The following is a 23,091-nucleotide window of genomic DNA, read 5'->3' on the forward strand; positions in this document are numbered from 1 at the left end:
AAATTGGAGAATAGGAATGTAATATATCCAAAGGAAAGCTCTTCTGTTGTAAGCAGAACATTTTCTTGTCCCAAACATTTTGTGGGCTTCCTCGTTGCAGCCATATCACTTAAACAGACTGTGGCTAATGTAAACTGAACTTATACTAATTAGCTGTCTTAATTTAGCATTCAGCAAAGCATATTGGCGCAGAGAGCAATCGGCCTGTGCAATTCAATGCCCTCGGAGGTGCCCCCAGCACCCTGCCCGTAAAACTGAGAGCTGCTTTTCTTTTCCCCATAAGAGGTGTGCAATGAGCTCTGCGGGCTGGGATCCCAGGAGGGCAGCTCCAAGGCTCCCTTCAGCCTGTGGCAGGTCTCTTCCGCGGCCCTGCTCGGAGCCAGGGCGCTTTGGAGGAGCCGCGTGAGCCTCTCCTGTTTCTCTCCATCCACCAGCCCTGTGAATATGGTCTGTTTCAGGCTCTGGCAGCCTGAAAAGGTATTTTATCTTCAGAAAACCTCGCTGGTTCAGTGAGGGGCCATTTCCTTTTATCAGAAGGGTCCTGAGGCACACAGAAAGGGCCCTTGAGGTGAGCTGCAGAATCCAGGGGCACCTGGAGCTCGGGACAGAGCCCACCCCAGGGATCAGCCCCCGTGCACAGCCTTAGGAAGAGCCATCAGGAAGCCCTGCATGAGGGGTGTGGGTAAAACCACACCTCAGGGCGTGTGAGTGGGAGAGCAGGAGCAGTCCCAGCTTTGAAGTCTCATCCAGAAAGCAGGTTACCCAGGTTTGGGGCCCTCCTGTGCCTGAGGGGATCCAAACCCACTGCTCCCACCTCCTTTTGGAGCTCCTTAATCTCTGTGCTATAGGCTGCTCCTGGGTGGCAGTCACCTCCACCCTTCCTGCTGAAGCTGTGCCCACACCAGGCCCTCCAGGAAGCACCCTGACCTTTCCCTTCTCCCAGACCTCCCAGAAGCTGTCCTGTGCTTCTGCTCCTTGTGGCAGGCTGACCATATCCCAGAGTCCTGGAGGAGGTGGCTGGAGCTGGCCTGACCAAGCAGGATGCCAGCCTGGCAGCTGGGCATGGACAGGTTGGAAAAAAAAAATTAATTACTGTCAGCACAGTAGTAAAACATCCTTCAAGCATCCCTTTTTGCAATGAAAAAGATGTGAAACAGAGAACTTCTCCCCTTCCCAAGGTCTCAGAGGAATAAGCATTTATTTTCAAGCATCTATGCAAACAAAGCATTTTGACTTTTTGGCATGTTTTATCCACATAGAGATGTGGATTTGAGTACCTTGTTGTTCAAGTGGAACCCTACAATCTCAGGCTACTGATGCCAGTATGGGGAAGGAAATGCATCCAGGACTTAGCTCTGAGCACAGGGTTAATGTAGGTCTGAATACTGAATGCTTTGGATGGGGCACTGGGTGAGAACTTATGCCAGTAAAATTGGCTAAACCATGACATTTAACTCATGGTGCAGCTGCTCTGGCAGACATCCTGCACCTATCAGGCTTTTCGTGTGAAGACCTAAGAGTGCTGCACAAACAGTAATTTGTTTGAAATTTCCTTTGGCCTGAGAAATTTCAAATTGCAGCTTTTTAAGAAATAAAAGCAATAAGGTCTATATTTCTCTAGCAAGTAGTTCAAATATATAACCTTAATTGCACCATAGCAAGGTTCTATTTTTGTTCTTATTGAAAAGAAGTACAGAGTGAGGGAAGGAATTTTTTTTTCCGTGACACCCATCCTCCTAAAATCAGAAGTTAGCAGTTAATTGTGGAGCATTCTGTCTGATTTCTATTGGCAAGAGCCATGTATTTATTGTACAAGTTGCATCTAATTCACTAGTGGGCCTGTGAGGGTATCCAGCCTTTTCCCCAGGTGGGAGCAGAGAGTAACACAATAAATTGCTCATAAAAGGAGTTGTTGTTCCTCCTTGAGCTTTTCTTGCTGTTGCCTCTCTCAAATCCTGGAAACTCCTGTATAATCCTCAGGGATGTTTTGCATAGTCCTGCAAGCACAGCCCTTTTGCATGGCCAGAGCTCATCTGTGCATGGCAGGGATGCAAATGCTCAAAATGAGAGCGTGTTTTGATCATAACATCAAAGTGTGTCTGGGGTAGAGCCACTAAAGCAGCTGGCATGCAAAGCCTCTGTCACAAAGATCTCACCAATGGCCAAGCACTGATTCCCTGCCCCTGCTCAGGGAGGGGAGAGGCAGGGATTGATTTTACAGCAAGCTAGGGAGAGGAGGACTCTTCCTTTTAGTCCTTGGAGTTGAGTTTATTGATGGTCTCCAGTGTGAAAAAACTTCTTGACATTAATTGATAAAAATACATTTACCTAGACTACTGTGAAAAGCCAAGATAACTGGCGTGCACATCCACCTCTTTCCAACTCTGCTTTTCATGACTTACAAAATAGCACACCCCAAAAATACCAATGCAAGCTGTGTCAGGGGAGGGAGGGAGGGAGGCAGGAAGGAAGGAAGGAAGGAAGTGTCGGAAGGAAGGAAGTGTCGGAAGGAAGGAAGGAAGTGTCGGAAGGAAGGAAGTGTCGGAAGGAAGGAAGTGTCGGAAGGAAGGAAGGAAGTGTCGGAAGGAAGTGTCGGAAGGAAGTGTCGGAAGGAAGTGTCGGAAGGAAGTGTCGGAAGGAAGGAAGGAAGGAAGGAAGGAAGGAAGGAAGGAAGGAAGGAAGGAAGGAAGGAAGGAAGGAAGGAAGGAAGGAAGGAAGGAAGGAAGGAAGGAAGGAAGGAAGGAAGGAAGGAAGGAAGGAAGGAAGGAAGGAAGGAAGGAAGTGTCGGAAGGAAGTGTCGGAAGGAAGTGTCGGAAGGAAGTGTCGGAAGGAAGGAAGTGTCGGAAGGAAGGAAGGAAGGAAGGAAGGAAGGAAGGAAGTGTCGGAAGGAAGGAAGTGTCGGAAGGAAGGAAGTGTCGGAAGGAAGTGTCGGAAGGAAGGAAGGAAGTGTCGGAAGGAAGGAAGGAAGTGTCGGAAGGAAGGAAGGAAGGAAGTGTCGGAAGGAAGGAAGGAAGTGTCGGAAGGAAGGAAGGAAGGAAGGAAGGAAGTGTCGGAAGGAAGGAAGTGTCGGAAGGAAGGAAGGAAGTGTCGGAAGGAAGGAAGGAAGGAAGTGTCGGAAGGAAGTGTCGGAAGGAAGGAAGGAAGGAAGGAAGTGTCGGAAGGAAGGAAGGAAGTGTCGGAAGGAAGGAAGTGTCGGAAGGAAGGAAGTGTCGGAAGGAAGTGTCGGAAGGAAGGAAGGAAGGAAGTGTCGGAAGGAAGGAAGGAAGGAAGGAAGTGTCGGAAGGAAGGAAGGAAGGAAGGAAGTGTCGGAAGGAAGGAAGGAAGTGTCGGAAGGAAGTGTCGGAAGGAAGTGTCGGAAGGAAGTGTCGGAAGGAAGTGTCGGAAGGAAGTGTCGGAAGGAAGGAAGGAAGTGTCGGAAGGAAGTGTCGGAAGGAAGTGTCGGAAGGAAGTGTCGGAAGGAAGGAAGGAAGTGTCGGAAGGAAGGAAGTGTCGGAAGGAAGGAAGGAAGGAAGTGTCGGAAGGAAGGAAGTGTCGGAAGGAAGGAAGTGTCGGAAGGAAGGAAGGAAGGAAGGAAGGAAGGAAGTGTCGGAAGGAAGGAAGGAAGTGTCGGAAGGAAGTGTCGGAAGGAAGTGTCGGAAGGAAGTGTCGGAAGGAAGTGTCGGAAGGAAGGAAGGAAGGAAGGAAGGAAGGAAGGAAGGAAGGAAGGAAGGAAGGAAGGAAGGAAGGAAGGAAGGAAGGAAGTGTCGGAAGGAAGTGTCGGAAGGAAGTGTCGGAAGGAAGTGTCGGAAGGAAGTGTCAGAAGGAAGTGTCGGAAGGAAGGAAGGAAGTGTCGGAAGGAAGGAAGGAAGGAAGTGTCGGAAGGAAGGAAGTGTCGGAAGGAAGGAAGGAAGGAAGTGTCGGAAGGAAGGAAGTGTCGGAAGGAAGGAAGTGTCGGAAGGAAGGAAGTGTCGGAAGGAAGGAAGGAAGGAAGGAAGTGTCGGAAGGAAGTGTCGGAAGGAAGGAAGTGTCGGAAGGAAGGAAGTGTCGGAAGGAAGGAAGGAAGGAAGTGTCGGAAGGAAGTGTCGGAAGGAAGGAAGGAAGGAAGTGTCGGAAGGAAGGAAGGAAGTGTCGGAAGGAAGTGTCGGAAGGAAGTGTCGGAAGGAAGTGTCGGAAGGAAGTGTCGGAAGGAAGGAAGGAAGGAAGGAAGGAAGTGTCGGAAGGAAGTGTCGGAAGGAAGTGTCGGAAGGAAGTGTCGGAAGGAAGTGTCGGAAGGAAGGAAGGAAGTGTCGGAAGGAAGGAAGTGTCGGAAGGAAGGAAGTGTCGGAAGGAAGGAAGGAAGGAAGTGTCGGAAGGAAGGAAGTGTCGGAAGGAAGGAAGGAAGGAAGTGTCGGAAGGAAGGAAGGAAGTGTCGGAAGGAAGGAAGGAAGGAAGGAAGGAAGGAAGTGTCGGAAGGAAGGAAGGAAGTGTCGGAAGGAAGGAAGGAAGGAAGGAAGGAAGGCAGGAAGGAAGGAAGGAAGGAAGGAAGGAAGGAAGGAAGGAAGGAAGGAAGGAAGGAAGGAAGGAAGGAAGGAAGGAAGGAAGGAAGGAAGGAAGGAAGGAAGGAAGGAAGGAAGGAAGGAAGGAAGTGTCGGAAGGAAGTGTCGGAAGGAAGTGTCGGAAGGAAGTGTCGGAAGGAAGGAAGGAAGTGTCGGAAGGAAGTGTCGGAAGGAAGTGTCGGAAGGAAGGAAGTGTCGGAAGGAAGGAAGGAAGGAAGTGTCGGAAGGAAGGAAGTGTCGGAAGGAAGGAAGTGTCGGAAGGAAGGAAGTGTCGGAAGGAAGGAAGTGTCGGAAGGAAGGAAGGAAGGAAGGAAGTGTCGGAAGGAAGTGTCGGAAGGAAGGAAGTGTCGGAAGGAAGGAAGTGTCGGAAGGAAGGAAGGAAGGAAGTGTCGGAAGGAAGTGTCGGAAGGAAGGAAGGAAGGAAGTGTCGGAAGGAAGGAAGGAAGTGTCGGAAGGAAGTGTCGGAAGGAAGTGTCGGAAGGAAGTGTCGGAAGGAAGTGTCGGAAGGAAGTGTCGGAAGGAAGGAAGGAAGTGTCGGAAGGAAGTGTCGGAAGGAAGTGTCGGAAGGAAGTGTCGGAAGGAAGTGTCGGAAGGAAGTGTCGGAAGGAAGGAAGGAAGTGTCGGAAGGAAGGAAGGAAGTGTCGGAAGGAAGGAAGTGTCGGAAGGAAGGAAGTGTCGGAAGGAAGGAAGGAAGGAAGTGTCGGAAGGAAGGAAGTGTCGGAAGGAAGGAAGGAAGGAAGTGTCGGAAGGAAGGAAGGAAGTGTCGGAAGGAAGGAAGGAAGGAAGGAAGGAAGTGTCGGAAGGAAGGAAGGAAGTGTCGGAAGGAAGTGTCGGAAGGAAGTGTCGGAAGGAAGGAAGGAAGTGTCGGAAGGAAGTGTCGGAAGGAAGGAAGGAAGGAAGGAAGGAAGGAAGGAAGGAAGGAAGGAAGGAAGGAAGGAAGGAAGGAAGGAAGGAAGGAAGGAAGGAAGGAAGGAAGGAAGGAAGGAAGGAAGGAAGGAAGGAAGGAAGGAAGGAAGGAAGGCACTACCAGAGTCCAGGATATATCTAGCTACTTTCATTTAAGCTACATAAATATTTAAGCTACTGTGCTGAAATCAAACCAAGTTAGAATTATGGATTGTTTTTATGGACCATAAATTCCCTCTCAGATATATCCTCAAGATTGACTGGGAGTAGTGCCAGTGACAGCACTTTGCTGCTGAGTTCCTTTTTTTAGGTGAATCTTTGTGATTGGTTTAAGAGCTGCCAGCTTTGTATTATGTTATAGTTAGCAGCCATTGTTTATCCTGTGAAAGAAAGGGTCATAACTTTTTGGTGAAGGAGAGAGAAAAGAAAAGGAATTTTGGCTAAAACCATAAGCTGAATCATTAGAACATTCAATAATACTCCTAAGGCTTGCTTTTCCTAAGGTGCTGTATTTGAAAAATGCTCATCAAGACATGTTATATCATCTTTGTAGTTTCCTGTGGTTTCTCTCTCAACCCTTGCAGGAATTAAGTCATGAGACTGAGCTGCAGAGACAGTGCTGCTCCAGGTCTGGAGCTCAATTAAGTGCCTGGTAAATTGCTCAGTTATGTGGTTCTGTTCCTGGTTTAACAGCAACAAAGTGGAGCTAAAAAGCATCTGAATGAATAATTGACATGCTCCCATAAAGGTGGAATCTCCTAGGGGGACAGTCTCTATTCAGAAGAAGAAATATTGCTATGGCACTTGCACTGTGCTGTTCCAAGGCCTTGAATTCCTGAAGAAACCCAGTATTCTGGTGGAAGGATTTCCCCCTCCTACTGCTCACCTTCCCACAGGTTTCCTGCCTCTTTCTCCCTGCTCCCAGTCCCCCAAGGTCACTGGCACCCAGAGTCATGCTGAGGGAACTGGAGACCTGCAGCTGGGGAAGGCCTGGAAAAGCAGGGGCCAAAGGCAGAAAGGGAATAAATGTGGGAGGGAGAGACCACGCAGAGGAATGCAACTGCGAGGAGAAGATGCAGCCATGTGAAGACAGCAGACGTTATCCCTACTGGCGGGCTGCTGGATGAACAGACTCCATTGCCCAGTGGAGATTATATCTTGTAGGAAACCACCACAGCTCCTAAGCCCGTGTCAAAGCTGCCCGCACCACAGCGGATGTTTTACATGAAAGGTTAGTATGAGGGGTTTTGCCTAACAAGGGCCTTTGCCAAGATGCTGCAGCTCTTCATGCCTTGCCTTGGCTTCCCTGCAGAAAGGAGAGGAGGAGGAGGGCAGCTGTCAGTGTAACACACTCATGATGGAACAGTTGGCCTGCTGGCTGCTCCGTGCTGGGAAGGAGGAGGAAAACCTTGGGCACGCTGCTTTGGATGCTGGTTATAGCAGCTCGCTTTTGTCAGAAAGGCAGGACATTTCCAGGCACTGGAACAATTAGCTGATGAGATTCCTAATAAGGAAGGAGTCGTTCGGAACACATTAGAACTGCTGCTGCAAACCCTACTCCGTAATGCTCATTTCTTTCCTTGGATGCTGTCGTGCAGTTGCACAGGAAGAGAGCAGCAAGTGCCACTGTACCTGTTGGCTACCCTTTGTTTGCTGCTGTGAAGCCCCATTTCTTCCCTTGTGGCTTTTCTTAGGGCAATGCATCTTCTGCAGGCTGCCCAGGCTTTCTGCACTCAGCCTCAGCTCTCCTCTCAGCCCAAGGGAATGAAGCACAGCCTGGATTTGGGCATGTTTGCAGTGCAGTTTCACCTGGAGTTAAGTGTTTGCTGTTTAGAAAGGCCAGGCTGGACACTCCCTGAATGTTTGTTTTCAGGCTATAAATGTTTCCTGCTCGTGCTGAAGATTGAGGATGTACGAGTTGTCAGTATACATAAAATTGACTATTTTTTAATATATGAATTACTGGTGATATGGTCTTGCCTCTTTTAACTTGCTGACATAAACTTTTGGCAGTGGTTTTTCTTCTGTGACAATTTTTTCTGAGCTAAGAGGGATTTTTTTAATGTTTCTAGCAATCAGTTTTGGCTAGAAGTCCGCCCAGCAGTAATGACTAAGATTCTCCTCTTCCTTTTGTCAAATGGTAGAGAAAAAAGAAAAAAAAAAAAAAAAAAAGGAGATTGATATCAATGCCTTACATCTGAGTGCAATTTCTCCCCTCTAACATTATTTACCAGCATAAGATTAATGTCAAGGCTTACTATAAACATCTGTTTTCATGCAGTTTAACACCATAAGCATCTCAAAACTATCAATGTAGCACATCTTAGAGATCTCTGCGTGCATTTCTACTTCCAGATTTTGTGCAGTGTAGTAAAGTCAGGACAAAAATGATGACAAAGATTTAAGTGGCACACTACATAGCATGATTCTACAAAGTCAGGTTGCTCTGGCAGTAATGTGTGGCTGTCGTGGGGATCCATTCCTGATCTCACTCCATCGAGGAGGATGGATCTTCCTACACCACAGAAGCAATTCTGTTATCAGCACCAGCACTGAGTGATGCTAATTGCAGCAGGTTAAAACCCAAGCAAGCCTGAATGCAAGATTGCAGAGCTGAGGTTTCTTCCTTGATCAAAGGCAGCGATAGGTTTCCAAAGCTGGGGAGCCAGCAGCTGAGGGCTCCTGTGCAGGGCTGCTGCCTCCAGCCACCTTTGGGGATGTCTCGTGTTCATCCTGATGGAGCATTAGAGATGTCCTTAGTTGGTCTTGGCAGCTCTCAACTTGGGTTTCATTCTGTGTAAGTAAATTGGATGCAGAAGCACTTCCTAGAAAGAGGCCAGGAGCTGTGACAGCTGCTGGGGTTTTTTCCCTCCTGCGAATTTCACATCAGCCAAGCATCAACTAGGTCAGGTATCTGGGTTTGTGGAAATTTAGGGTTTCACAATAAGTCTTTAAGATTGTCTTGCTCAATTACTCAGTGGAGCAGCTCAGATCTGACATGAGATGTGGAAGCTCAGCCAGGAGAATGCTACAGTGTCATGAACGTGAGCCTTGAACAAACAGTTCAATAGGACAGTGCTGGGTTAATTCTCTTTCTACCCATGTATTACCATGACCTAGAAAAGCTGGGCCTCAGGAAAGAGCCCTTCTTTGACTGCAAGAAAGTCACCAGTTGTAACTCTGGGCAGGTTTCAGTGCATGAAATTGCAAAAGTTTTGTCCTGGTCTAAACCCATACACTTCCCTTCTTATTAGTTTACAGCTTTAAGTATCAAAGACATAACATTTGAATTCTGTAGCAGGGCTACAATTTTCAAGAAGAGTCCGAGTGATTTTTTGGCCCGTGTCCATGTGTGATTTTCAAAAGCAACAGCCTTTGGAGGGTCAGTTCTGACTGGAAGTCGCAGACACCTAAACCTGTGCCTCTTCTGCCAGCGGGACTCGGGCTCCCAAAGGCGAGGTGGCTGTCGGTGCCTTACCCACACCCTCTCTCCCCTCAGCAAATCCTGCAAAGGAAGCCCCTGCGGGCACGTTCTGGGGTGGAGGTGATGTTTGATGGAAGGCCAGGTCTGTCAGTCCTGCCAGGCTGGTTGGCTTGTGCTGATCCTGTTCCAGAAGCAGGGCCAAGCCGAGGCACGACGCCGCGAGTGACGATGTTTGCCGAGCGCCAACGGACGACGGCTGAACGCGCTCTCTCGGGGACTATTCCTGGAAATGAGTCACTGCCTCAGAGTGGGGGGTACAGAGGATCATGCTGCTTGCTGAAAAGAAAATTGGGCACGGGTGTGCCCAAGTGACGAGTGAGCAGCGGACTCCTCGAACGGCAGCGGAGAGCATCTCGTTGCAGGCTTGTGTTTGTTTGTGGATACACCGTGCCCAAATGCCAACCAACGACACTCATCAGTGTCAGCAACGTGCTAAGGTTTGTACCTTGGGCTGGAATCTGGCCCTTGTTACACCCACTGAAACCTGCAGTGGGTTGTTCAGCTGCGTTTCATGCCGGTAGGGGTTTTTAAAAACATAAAACAACTGCCCCCCAAAAAATCCCCCAGAAAAAAGATACTTTTGGCCAATGTTATTGTACTAAAAGCTCTTAGCATTTGAATGCTGACGGGAGCTGGATCTTTTAGCTTTTGCACTTGTACATGTTTAGGCTCGATTTCCCAGTGCACATAATAATAGATTATTTAATTAAGAGTCATTTAAACTGAAGACTGATTACACACTGCTTACAAACATTCCACTCTGAAATTAAGTTAATTTTGCTCCTTAGTAATTTGAATTTTTGCTTGTCCTTCATTGACATACTTTTTATCTACTGATGTCTAAATGATATTCATACTTTAATTATGACATCAGGAAGAAAAATCAAATTAACCTTAGTCATCCTGTGTTTACCTGAGCAGATTATGAACATGTGTTCTGATTTTTGCAAATATTACACTGTTAAAAGAATTTGTTGAGAATTGAAGCCTCTTTCTGCAATTTGAAGTGCATGTTCCCGTGCACAGAAATTCTTTACTTCTAAAGAAATCTTTGACTACTTGTCAAATTTAAAGCAAAGGATAAAAAGAAGATATTCTTTTCATTTCATCTCATCTTATGATTGAGCATGATTTTTGTTCTTTTGCTTGATAATGGACTACGTCATGATTAATATGAATAGTTACATTAATGATCATGTTCTGTTAATCTAGATTCAGATGCAGTTCTTGTATCTGAGGCTAATTGTTAATAAAGATTTTGCAAGGCTCTAATCTGTTTTAGGCAGTGTCTCAAACTGCCGTAAGAGGAGACACAAAGCAGTAGGAAAAGGGCATATGCATGTCATGTGCTAAATATTCATAAAGCCATGTGAAATGTTGAAAGCAAGTTCCAATTGCACCATTTTCCCATGACTTCCATTATTTCTGCTTTTCCATCCAGTCAGGAACCGTTCAGGGCCTGCTGTTATTAATTCAATATCTAAATACTTCCAGGCTTAGACACCAGGTTTGGTACTTTCCATTCTTGTGTCTGATATTATTCTGATCATTTGCAATTTGAATGAAATGTAAATTTCTCAGGTTAATTACATACTTAGTCTCACAGCTACCTTCCCACGTACAAGCTTTTGATGAGGGACCAAACTTTTTGGATCTTGTGGAGCACTAATCACAGTGGGATTCTAGACAACAGAACCAGGCCTAATGTTCACTTGTACTCCATAATGGTTAGGGCTTTCATCTAGGCAGATCAAAAAATACATGATAAAATGTCTTTGGAGCTGTTCCTTTTGAGCCCTAATGAAAGATGCATTCTTACTCAGCAAAATCAAATATTTGTGTAATAAAGCCTTTTGTGGCAATACAGATCTCCATAGCATTTTCCTTCAGTGATCTAAAACACTCTGTTTATATGGATTTTTTGAAGTAAAGATGAAAACCTCAGGACTGAGCTCAGTTCAAAAAGCTCTACTGGCAATGGACTGCCTGAAGGAAATAATCTAAAGTGCCCTAGACCTCCTCACCTGAAATTGCCAGGTATGGCATATGGAAAAGGAGGATCTTTTCATGTTGACACGGTGTCCCAGGCAGACAGCAATGGCTGGAGAGCTCACCTGTGAGGAAGCCAGGCAGGTTTTGGAGCAGTACCTGCCCACCTGGTGAAGCACCTTTGTCAGAGCCGCTCTTCACAAAGTGTTTCACTTTTGTCAAATAGGAAAATTAAAATACAGCTAACAGTATTAGGGAAAAAACTTGTTGGAAAATTTTGCTTGTGGACAGATCTTTACAGTATGTGTGGTTTTCTTTACTGCTGCAAGAAATGCAGATGTCCAGGAAATGGAGAATGAAACCTGTTTATAGATACAGCAGTGATTTATGTCAGCATGTAAATGACTCAAAAATCTTCCAGAAATCATAAATTCTCAGGGTATAAAATGCTGGACTTGAGACTATCAAGAAATGTGGCTGTGAAGTGCAGTAGTCTAGTGCAATGCTTTCCTTACACTCCTTGACCTCCTGTATTCTTCAAATGCTTGACTAAATCTCCCCACCTTACAGGGGTACAGCTCCTGTGGCAGGCGGGTGGAGATAGATTTATGCCTCCTCCTCCTCCATTGCCTGTGCCACGCCACAGGCTGGAAGTGTGGGTCTAGCAGGGAGGAAAATGGACTGGGAACAGGGAGAATTGGCTTCTGTTCACACCTTTGATGCTAACCCTCTGCAGACACGAGTCAAGCCGCTGCAGCTCCTGTGCCATCATCCCAACTGGTGTCTGGCTTGTCTGCCCCAGCTGTGATCTCATCAGAGCAAGGCCTGCCTTGCCCTGTGTCTCCTGAAAATACAGAGCATAATAAGTTTCTGCCTTGTGTGGTCCTATTGCTGTACCAATGCTAATTACAATATTAATTAGCTCTAGCTGAAAATGTACAAATCAGTGGGTTAGCTGAGCACATCTTCAGGGTTTCTAATTTGCCTCCTTTTACAAGCAGGCTCTGACATCCTGAGCAAGAGAGTGGAGCTTGTGCCCTTTTGCATAAGCTGGTTGTCTTACCCATCTTTGAACTAGGAAAACACCCATTCTTTCCATTCTTTAGTTTTATGAGTAAAAGAAATACCAGAATACTGGTGTGGCATCTTAGATTGAACAGCTGTGGCTGAGCAGTTGTAAGCCTTGAGCTGAAAGCGTGTGGCAGAGGGCCTCTGAACAGGCAGCAGCTCTCTCCCTTGCTAATTGCAAAGATGAAGCCCAGTTGCTGATGACTGGAGGAGAGAAAGGCTTGGAAGTTCTGTGGGGAAGGTATTGGAGGGAGGGGAAACGAAAGAGAAGTTAATACTGAAATATACATTCTATAAAAGTAAACTGTTCCTTTAGGCATACTAAAGCTACAGGAGTTGCTAATTATGGAGGTGGTTATGAAGGTAAAATACAGCAAGGAGCGTAAATAGAGGCCAAATTAATATTGTCAAAAATGGTAATTGTGTTTGTTAACTAGATTAAGTGGTCTACACATGAATCACCCTGGTGACACATGATGAGAGACTTTAAACAACTGAAATTTCAGTCTCACTCAGCTGGCTTGTGTTACACAAACTAGATTACAAAACATACTTGCAAACCATGTGCCATGGTTTCCAATCTGGCTTGTGTAAACTGGAGTAATAGGTCTGGATTTGCTTTTTCCTTGAGCTTGCCTATTAAGCTAAAATAGCCCATTTTCTTTGTGCCACAGTTTTTTGGCAAATTATGTAGGGAAGCAGAGCAACACAACATCCCAGGTTATAAAAGCAGCAGCTCTAGGAAATGAGTGTATTGCAGAGAAACTGATGATATAAACTATGTATCATCTAGGGAAACACTCATTCCTCCATATTTACCAAGTATAACTTGAAAGAAAAAAAAAAGAAGAGAATGACATCCTCAAATTCTCAGCCCACTTGTGTGTGGCAAAATCTGTAGCCCCTGGCCTTTACAGCTGGGTGAAGAGAACCTCAGGGGAAACACAGGAGTTTCACCGATGTCTCTTTGCCCCTGTTCACCTGGCGGCAGTGTTCATTATTTTGTTGATATGCAGTGCTGCTATGCTGTGAAGATGCTGTGGCTGGATCTCCTGTCCCTCCCAGCTGGATGGCGACAGTGGAGCAGCTCGATAACCACCAGGTGTGGTGGCTATGACAGGCTCTTTGCTGCTGTGTAGGAGCTCATTCCTGCTCCCTGCTGCTTTCTGATTGCCCAGGCTTCTTGTGGGCTTTTTGTCCTTTCCTGTTGGTTCCCTTCAGGAAAGTCCTCTCCAGCTGGTGAGATCTGGGCTCAGTTCACTTCTCTTCTGACGCAGTTCCACTCTCCACACTCTTGTCCCTGTCCATCCCCTCTTCCCTTAGGCAGGGCAGAGGCAGGAAAGCTTTCATTCCCCACCAGAACAGGGAGCAGCAAGGCCCACACTCATTGCTGCACTGACTGGCTCATAAATCAATCTAAGCCAGAATGCCATTTTCTTTTCTAACTGTTCACCTGACAGGTAGGGAGCAGGAGATGCTGTTACTGATAATCCGCACCGTGAAATCAGAGACTCTGTCAAAATTAATTCCAAAAACTCAGATGATTAGGTTACTTTATTTCACATTGGAATCACCTGCGGAAGAGCCTTAGCCACCCCTGCTGGGGCTAAGAGTGAGCAATTTACAATACAGTGACTTCAAACCTGTCTTTCGCTGTCTGAGCTGAGGAAAAGCATTTCTGGCCAGCTCATTCCTGTGGATGGGCACAGCTATATGGAGCATTCTGTGTGTTACAGGACACCTGAAGCTCTCTGTGCTGCAGCTTCCTGTGAAGGACGGCAACATTTGAGTGCCTGGCTCTATTTCCTGGCCGGGGTAATGCTCTTTTGAAATGAAGGACAGAAAGTAGGGGACACAGAAAATGTGCAGGAACAGAATTGTACAAAAAGATGGCAAACTGGTTTGAAGTTTTAACCTGCTGGTGACTCGTGATTCCTGTCATTGGTCACTCCAAAAGGAAACCAGTAATAGAATTACAAAGAAACCCTTCAGTGTGAAAGAAAGAGAAACAGAAATACCAGACATCTGTTGTTAAAAGCAAATAATTTTCTTCTATGCTTGTGGTAGGAAGAATAAGCACCAATGTTTTCAGAAGGTCATCCATGTCTCTCTTAATTTCCAAAGTCACTTTTCATCTGTTCTTAAGATATGTCTGTCAAGGGGAGATTCGGTGGAAGGCAGAAAATAACCATATAAGGCTACACTGATAATTAAAAGCATAAACTAATACCCTGATTACATGTAGAAAGCTACACTGTAAGAGATTAAAACAAGGGGATTACATTAAATTGAAACAAGGATTAAATATTTTTCCTAGAGGCTTTTAACACATTATCCATAGACCTGCTCATGAGCACAATTTGACTGATGAAAACAAGTTCTTTTGGAGATAATAGACTAAATAATCACCTAATTAAGCCACGTGAAGTGCAGCACTAGTAAGCTGATGATAGTATGTTTCAGACATGTAAGTGCTCTTTCCATGAGTCACAGATTTTTGTGTAGGTTTTTTTGTTGTTTTGTTCCTTTTTCCCCAGTCAACTCTATAAAATCCCGAGACTGCCTTAGCAGGATGGTGTTCTGAGATCACTCTGCGGTGCTTCCACTCAGCTAACAAGTGGGAAAGGCTGTTCGTAAGCGCTCAGAGAAGGGCAGGAGAGCACGCACTGCAGTGCTGGGGGGCTGAGGCACAGGAGGAAGCCTGACACTGTTCCATTTCTCATTACAGCAGTAGCCAGGAGGCCGAGAGCAGATGAGGCCTCCTTCTGCCAGGCGCTGCACGGTCTCACAGCAAATACCTGCACCAAAAGCTGACTCTGCCAGGGAAATCAGACACCCCTCCCTGCTCAAGTCATTCTTCAATAGAAACTGTATCCTCCCAGCCCAATGCTCCGCAGCAATGCCACCCTGCAATGTCACCTGAGGAGATGCGCTCCCTTCCTCTGCGAGAAGTGCTCGCGTCCACGCAGGAGAAGGGGAAAATTCCTAAGGTGGCTTGGAAACAACTTAAAAGGAGATTTAAAAAAAGGTGGGGGGAGAGGGGACAAGGAAGTTGAGCAAGACGAGCACCAAAGAGCTGGTGGAAGCGTGTCCTTAATCCATATGGCAACTACAAAAATACTGCTGAGCTTGCCAGGTACTACATAAATACAGAGGTTTTGCCAAGACACAGAAAGACTCTCTCTTTCTTTCTTTCTTTCTTTCTTGCTTGCTTGCTTGCTTGCTTGCTTGCTTTCTTGCTTTCTTGCTTGTTTTCTTGCTTTCCCAAGTAGGGTTCCAATTCTGAACCCATGGAGTCCCAGCAATTTGAACAAAGCTATTCATGAAATTCAGAGCAGGTGCTGATGATTAGGGGGGGAGCAGGTTGGCAGGAAGGAGGAAAGAGGTTTTTGGGAGTGGAAACTGTCTTTTCATGGAACATCAATGACTTTCTGGAAAATTTTTGAAACTGAGGTAAGGGGATTGTAATAAAACTTTCCAAATAAAGCCTGAAGTGTAAACAAGCTGATATGAAGGGAGTGTGTAAAGCCTGCTGAAGTCGTATTTTGAGGGTACACTGTAATGCCCCAGCAGAATGAGTGCTGTAACACTGTAAGGAATCAGTGGCCAGCTCTGTGTGTCATTCAGCATGTGACAGCGTGTGACAACCCACCCTGCATGGAAGGTTCTGCTCTCATGCGTTTACACAAGTGATGTAGTAAATTATGTGAACAGTGTTTCTCAAAATACCGTTTGACAATTCTGCTTGAAGATAGCTGGCTAATTTGCACACAGAGCCAAGATTTGCTTTGAGTTTATTAATTTTTTCCTTTCTGTTCAGCTTCCAAGTTCATTTAGCAATGAGAGTTTATAGAAAAGGAGTGACATCCATGTAGGCTACCTGCACTTCGCCATGCTCATTTCTCTAAACTTTGTGTGCCAGCTCAGGGGCAATAATATCGAGTGACTTCAAAGGACAACTGCTCCCAACAATCCACAATGGCTTGTATTTCAACTCGCTAACCAGCACAGCTCACCAGACCTGTTATTTCAAGGCCTCTGCTGCTCTTTTCATGTATTAAGCTACATTCCCAGCTCAGTGAAAATTAAAGAGGGGAGAAAAAAATCCTGAAGTTGTGTAGAACTTGGGAGGGAGGTCGGTTTCTGCACACGTGTCTCCAGACACAGGAACACAGATTATTTTTAAAGTAAACCTGGAACATATGTTTCATGCAAGCAGTTAATAATAAAGCTTGATGACATGTTTTCCTTTTCTCACACCCTCCTACCTGCTTCCCTCCTTTGACTGTATCTTGTCTGAAACCTGGACCACAGGTTCTTTGGAAAAGGATCTGTCACCATAAAACAACCAGACTGTGATCTGGCTGCCTGCTTGCTGGTTTGGAATCTATGGCAATAATTAATAGGTCATTCATTTCGCATGTCAGTGGTGTTCATTACAGTAAATGTATTTTCCTCCCCTCTTGAAGGCATCAAATGATATTCCCACAAAGTGCTTATTCAAACTGGCAGCTCTCTTACACAGGCTAAGAACTAGAAATATATCAAATTCGACACAGAGTTTTCATTCTGATGATATTGCTTGATAGTGGGTTTTTGAAACAAGGTCAAGGCTAAGAGCTGTGCTGTTTGGCTTATTTTGGGTTTAATGTAGGTGAGTGTAGTTGATGTCAAAGAAGTTTCAGCTCCAGCCTCAGTTTTCCACTTTCCAAACCTTCACTTACACTGTGAGTGGGGCATATTTACAGCCTGAAGGAAGCTTTTGCCAGCGTGCAAGTCAGCATAAAACAGTGCCCATTGCTGAAAGGATCAGTTCCACCTTTCCAAGGGCCTTCAATTTCTCATTTTTACTGTACCTTGTCGTTGCCAAAAACATTTGTGTGACTGCGCATTGAGCCTCATCAGAGCCTCGCCTAAATTAAAGTTCCTTTTTTTTTTTTTCAGTGCCTGGTCCCATGAACTCCTGTACAGGCACAACAGAAAGTGCCACGTAGGGTCAGAAAAAACGTGGCCAAGGGCAGCAAACACACAGAACCTGTGTAGGAGTGCTTTGTAATGCTTGTTTAAAGGGTGCCTGAAACTAAGGCCTGATGGTACTGTGATTTATATCTCCTGGACAGAAGTTTTGATTTCTGGAGCTATTGCCTGAGAAAAGCCTGGTGGCCTCCGTCCACGATGATTCCTTTGAGAAGCAGGCTGTTGAATAGATAGGGCAACCTGATACCATACACGGTTTGTAGTGCTGTTAGGTTTTCATTTAATTCACGGCTATCTGTATCTGTCTTAGGAACAGGGAAAGATTAGGTGGGAATCGACTCTGAAAGATAGAAAAGAAGGGTATTACAATACCCCCAAAGCCTGTGTTTGTTGGATCTCTCTTGGTGGTGCCAGAAGGTAGATTTCCGTCATGGTGTAGGTCAGGGCTTTTTTCTGCTGCTATCTCCCTCTCCCATTCTGTCTGAACTGCAAAGGAGATAAAAATTCTGCCCTTCTACCTGTGATTCTGAATCAGCTCTTCTAACCCTTGGCCATGTGCCCAGCAAAACCCCAGAGCCAAATTCCCTGACAAGCATCCTGTGGCTTGTCTCTATTATCTGAGTGAGGATATACAAGCCCAGAAAAAGGGAAGGGAGAAGTGCCTGGTCCAATGCAAACAGTGATTTCCTCTTCTATACTAATGTTTTAATAATGGTTTGAGAGTGATAGGGATTTGTGAGGATGCTGGAGTTAATCTGTGAGCCTCTTGCACTTGTAATTGTTTAAACATCAAATAAATTTACCAGATTTCACCTCCAGTAAATGCCCCTTAGAGTTCACTCTAGCTCCCAGCATACCCCTGAGACTGCAGTGCCACCTGCAGCGTTCTCAGCCCTGTCCTCACGGGGCAGGGCCCAGCAGCTCTGCAGGGCCATCGTCTCATTTGGGCTGTGGAGAAGCCAAGGGCAAGGTGCCCACGAGCACGGCCCTCAGCAGCCTGAAGCAAAAGTGGGTTTGTCCTGATTTGATGGGTTTTCCCAGCTGAGGATGAGTGGGCAGACTCTGCTTTACAACTTCGAATTCCCTGCCTGCCTTCACCTCGTGCTGCACAGGCGCCTGATGCCTCTGTCAGCAGCTCAGTGATGCGCAGCCTCTCGCAGCTCATTTCTGTAGCTGCTCACTTTTATTTGCCCAGTGTGGTAATGGAGAACTTGCGCAAAGCCAGCTCAGGTTTATGGCTCTCATCAGTGCCTGCTGTGAGCAGGTCCTTGCACCACCCATCCTTACATCCACCCAGCCCTTACAGCAGGGGGGCTCCCCTGCCCCAGTTGTTCTTCGGCTCTGCTTCCACAAAAATCCCAGTTCCTCACTCTGGACGTGTCTGACGCTTCCAAATGCCACTGCACTGCCCCTGCAGTGGCCAGAGCTGAGGACAGTGCACTGCTACTTGTACCTGAGGGAGCCCCTCGTGCCATCACAAAGTGAAGGGACGATGCCATCACCCCTTGGTGTATCTTTCTACTTGCTTTGCACACAAGGTAACACCACAGAATCTCAGTCCTGGCACGATTTTTAAATCACACTCAATTGGAAACGCTTGTTTAGCCTTATTAAGAGTTTTATTAGCTCTAAAAATAGGTTCTTAAATATCCTCCAAGGTTGACTAAATATGAAAAACAATTATATAGTCAGTGTTTAAAATAAACCACAGTTTGTTATAACTGAGACCCATTCAGTGGAATAACATTTATCAAGAGTCATAGCATATAGAAAATTGTACAGCCTCTGCAAATCCACAGACAGTATTTCTCTGCTTGCTTTCAATCTGAGCAGCTCCTGAACCTTAATTTTCTGATGTCCATCAGAATTCTTACCAACAAGAGCACCGCAAGCGTGGAATGCGGTCTTTGGGTGAGAAGGCTGCGAGGTTTTCAATGAAAATAAAGAACTGGTCTATTGGTGTACCCCTTTTTTATACCATTTCTTATTGTTAAATGAAAACTTTTATAAATAATCTTACATAAATAATAATCTCAGAAGCTTTTTAAAAGTTCACACCATCAGTGGGACCTGACTCAACATTCTCTGGTCTCTCACTGCTCAAAGTATTTCTGCAATTATTCCGGAATACAAGAATCCTGGATGTCTCTTATTGCAAGAGCAGACCATATATTTTGGGCAAGAGTTAAGCTGCAGAGGAAGATTTGGCAGTTAAGTGAAATGCATGTTACAGCTGATGGCTGCTTTTTTGTTTTATTGGAATAACTGAAAAGATTAAGCTGTAGTGCAGGTAGGGCTTGAGTCATGCTTTTATCCTTGCATCTCTTGGCCTGATATGAACTATGTTATTAAAAACGGTAGCTCAACCTGATTCTGTACTTTGTTTATCTACAACCAAGCTCAGCCAAAGATCAGCTAGCCTAGTGAAAAAATGTAGTTGAAGGCTGCGTACATACAGGCACTGCTAATTGCCTTCCGTGACTGTCAAACGACTACAGATACTAACAGATTTCTTAGTATGCCTTTAAACAAAGCACTCTTATCTATGCATAAGGAAAAGCACTACGCAGAGCAGAGTTAATACATCTTAACCTATATCTTGATTTAGTTTGTTGTTTAGAAAAAGAAAAAAAAGGGAGTGATTTATCACCCCTTTTCGTTGCCAAAAGGAACTGCAGTACCGTCCAAAAGCTGGCGCCCTGGGAGATCCCAGTGTCAGCGGGACCGACGCCTCCTTCCCTCCGCAGTGTTTAAATGATCAGCAGCTTTGGTGTGGCGACTTTTTGCCTGTAAAGGAGCGGGGTGTATTTGTGACGGCCAGTAGGGCCCGGTACAGCCCACGGCAAGCCACCGTCTGACTCTGCAACGCCGGGAACCCGTTCGGGAGATGCTGACCCCCGCTCGGGAGCGCGTCCTGGCCCTTGGCTCGGGAAGAGCTTACCCGGAGCAGCCCCGGACTAACTCCCTGGGAGATCGTGGGCAGCCGGAGGCTTAAAAGGCCCGGCAAGAGAAGCTTCGGAGGGAAGCAAGCGGCAGGATTTAAGGAGCGAGCAATCCCAGCAGTGAATGAAACACAAACACGCTGCGGGTTTTCTCTTCCTTAGATAAAAGTACCGGCGAGCCAGCCTAAAGGCTGCCCGCGGACGACTAGTCAGAACAAGTTCAAACTCCAGAGCTCAAATTAAAATGTTTCCTCTGTGTGACTGCCTCCTGCGCCGGGAGGTTCCTCGCCTGCCCCACACTTGCCCGCAGTCCTCCGCCGCCCTCTGCCCCGGCACCGCGCTCCGCCCGCCCTGCGCCCGGGCTGCCTGCTGGGGCGGCCGGGCGCTACACCAGGGACTCGCAGACGGGCAGCGAGTCCGAGTCCTGGCTGTGCATGGAGCTCAGCCCCGTGTCCGAGTCCTCGTCGTTGTCGGCGCGGTCCTTGCGCAGCGCCTGCTCCAGCCAGCCGCCCCCGCCCGCCGCCGGCCGCCCCCCGCCCGCCGCCCCGCGCGGCTCCGCCGGCGCCTCCGCCACGTCCAGGGTGCCCAGCGTCTCCAGCAGGCGCTGCAGCTCCCGCTCCTTGTCCTCCCACGCCCGCTGCGTGCAGTCCAGGTCGGTCTTGACGGCCTCCAGGTCCGTGCTCAGCTTGAGGCCGATGTAGAGGCTGGTGCTCAGCTGGGTCTTGACCCGCTCGTGCTCCAGGTGCAGCTCGCCCTCGCCGCCGCTCAGCTCCGTGGTGTCGCAGTCCGTGTCGGCCAGCCCGGCCCCCGCTGCCAGCTCCAGCTCCTCCCGCCGCCGCTTCATCCAGCGCTCGTTGAGCTCCTCCTGGATCTCGGCGGCCAGGTGCTCCAGCAGCTCCTCCTGCTGCGCCCGCTGCTCCTGCAGCTGCAGCACCTCCTCGCACTTCCTGGCGTAGTCCTCCTCGGGGCGGCCGGCGGCGGGCTGGCCCGGCTCCCGGCCCGGCTCGGGCTCGCCGCCGCCCGTGCCCACCAGGTAGGTGTCCTGCACGTAGTTGACGCCGTGCCGCTTCATGCGGTCCAGGTGGATCTTGGCCTCGTACCTGTCGATCTCGCGGTCCAGCTCGCGGAGCCGCTGGATCTGCTGTCGGATGGTGTGGTCCTGCGAGAGCACCAGGTGCACCAGCGTCTCCATCCTCTCCGCCGACGAGGCCTCCCGGGCCAGCGGCTGCTGCCGCTTCTTGTTGATCTTGGCCAGTTTGCGGAAGGCTTTCCGCACCACCCGCCGCTGCCGCTCCTGCGTGAGCGCCAGGCTGGCTCGGGCCGCCCCCAGGCCGCGGCCGGGGCGCTCCCTGCTCAGCACCACCCGCGCCTCGGCGCTGCGCGGCCCGGCGTTGGGCAGCGAAGCCTCGCTGCGCACCAGCACGAAGCGCACGTTCTCCTGCTCGTCCCCCCACGCCACCCAGAGCCGCAGGATCTTCGTCTTGTTGGGCAGGATCCTCTCGAAGCCGCGCCACTTCTCCACGATGCAGTAGGAGTGCGGCGGCCCCGACAGCATCCCGCCGGCGGGCTCGGGCGGCGCCGGGCGCTGCCGCCGGTGGTGGCTGTCCTCCAGCAGCACCCGCACCACGTCCGAGCAGGTGGTCCGCCGGGAGAGCCCGGAGATCAGCTTCTCCTCCTGGCAGATCCACACCGAGATCTTCCGCTCCTCGGGCTCCATCGGGGGCGGCTGCGGGCGGGCGGCCGGGGCCGCGGGCTCAGCGCCGGTCGGGCAGCCGCTCCATGGGCAGCGCTCCGCGGAGGCGCGGCGCTGCCCGTCCCGTCCCGTCCCGTCCGCCCGGCTTCGGCGCGGCCGGGATGCCTTGCCGTCCCCTCCCCGCCCGCGGCACCCCGCCCGTGCGCTCCGCCGGCCGCTCCACCCCTTCCTGCCCGGTGCGGCGGGGCCGCCGGGGGCGGGGGGGCCGGCCCGGGGCGCCGGGAGCCGCGCGGTGCCGCCGCTGCCCGCGCCCCCGCGGGACTCGCTGTGCCCCCGTGGGCGCCCCGCGGCTCACGCCCCGCGGCCCGCGCAGAGATCCGCAGCGCGGACACTGCGGGGCAGGTGGCCGTCGCCTGCGTGTCCTCCTCCTCCGTGCCCTGCCTGTGCCGCGAACGAGCGAGCGAGCGGCGTCGGGGACCTTCCGAAGTGCCGAGGGACAAGAGCGAATCCTGGAGCTTCAAAGGGAAAGCCAGAACTAGTGAGGAATTTCCAGTTTTAGTAAATCATCCGCCTGTAATTAGGAAATTCATGTTTGTGAAGCGCTTTGCAGATGAAATATGCAAAGGACGGGAATGTCTAAGTGTTATTAAAATACTAGCTGAGCCAGATTTTAATGGGAGCTTGCTGTGGTGTACTTTGATGGGAACGGGATCGGTCTCGGAGTGCCGATTGAAATTAGAAGATGTGAAAAATAGTAATAAAACGCAGGGTTATGGCACTGATTTTCACTGATTGCATCACAGGGTTCACGGACCTAGGCTTTTCTAAGTGATTAAAAAAGTACTATAATGGGCAAAGAAAGAAAACTCTCTCAAACCTGAAGGCTGATCTGTACCTTCCGAGGGAGTTTTAGAGCCAATAAAATCGGTGTGCCGCGTGGAGAAGGTTTTTGCCTGGATAAGGTTTGTGTTCCAGTCAGTGGAACAGAACGGAGTCATGGCATTGCAGCCTAACTCCTGTCATTCTGCTGTTAGAAAGAGCGGAGCTGGGGCACGCCAAACAGCGAGGGAGCAATCATGTAGCCCAATGTCCTCTTTTCCCCTAAAGTAACAGGCTCGGTGTGGGCAGTGGCTGTGCGAGCTTCTGCATTTCCACGCAAGGACCAGTCCTGGGGAAGAAATCCTGCCCCTGCTCTGGCTATGTAATTCAGCTAATTGCGGTGGTGGTGTGTGACGTGCAGCCTCCTGTCCCCGAGGAAGTGGGCTGAGGGACCACTGACCGCCAGCATTCCTGCAGCTGAAGATCACAGGGACCACGCTCCTGCTGCCAGCGTCCCTTTCCTGTACTGCTGCAGGTCAAAGGATCCCAAACCCAGCTGGCCACTGCGTGTTGCAATGAGGGCACGTGAGATAGGGGTGATGGCAGCAGGCTGGATTTGCTTCCTGACCACAGCCACTTTGCCTTAAAGCTGCATATTCCTGTCCCACGGCAAAGCCTGGCACTGCCAGCTCCAAGGGC

The 23,091-nt window shown here is 48.7% G+C and overlaps 1 protein-coding gene across 1 annotated transcript; it reads right to left on the bottom strand.

The window, feature by feature from the left end:
• Positions 1 to 18,548: 18,548 nt before the first annotated feature.
• On the bottom strand, positions 18,549 to 21,813 carry RASSF10 (Ras association domain family member 10). Its single transcript, XM_038139708.1, has one exon. The coding sequence runs from the start codon at positions 21,595 to 21,597 to the stop codon at positions 20,266 to 20,268; it is 1,332 nt and encodes a 443-aa protein (XP_037995636.1). The 5' UTR covers positions 21,598 to 21,813; the 3' UTR covers positions 18,549 to 20,265.
• Positions 21,814 to 23,091: the final 1,278 nt, after the last annotated feature.

The sequence above is a fragment of the Motacilla alba genome, chromosome 5, assembly GCF_015832195.1.
Source record: "Motacilla alba alba isolate MOTALB_02 chromosome 5, Motacilla_alba_V1.0_pri, whole genome shotgun sequence".
NCBI lineage: Eukaryota > Metazoa > Chordata > Aves > Passeriformes > Motacillidae > Motacilla > Motacilla alba.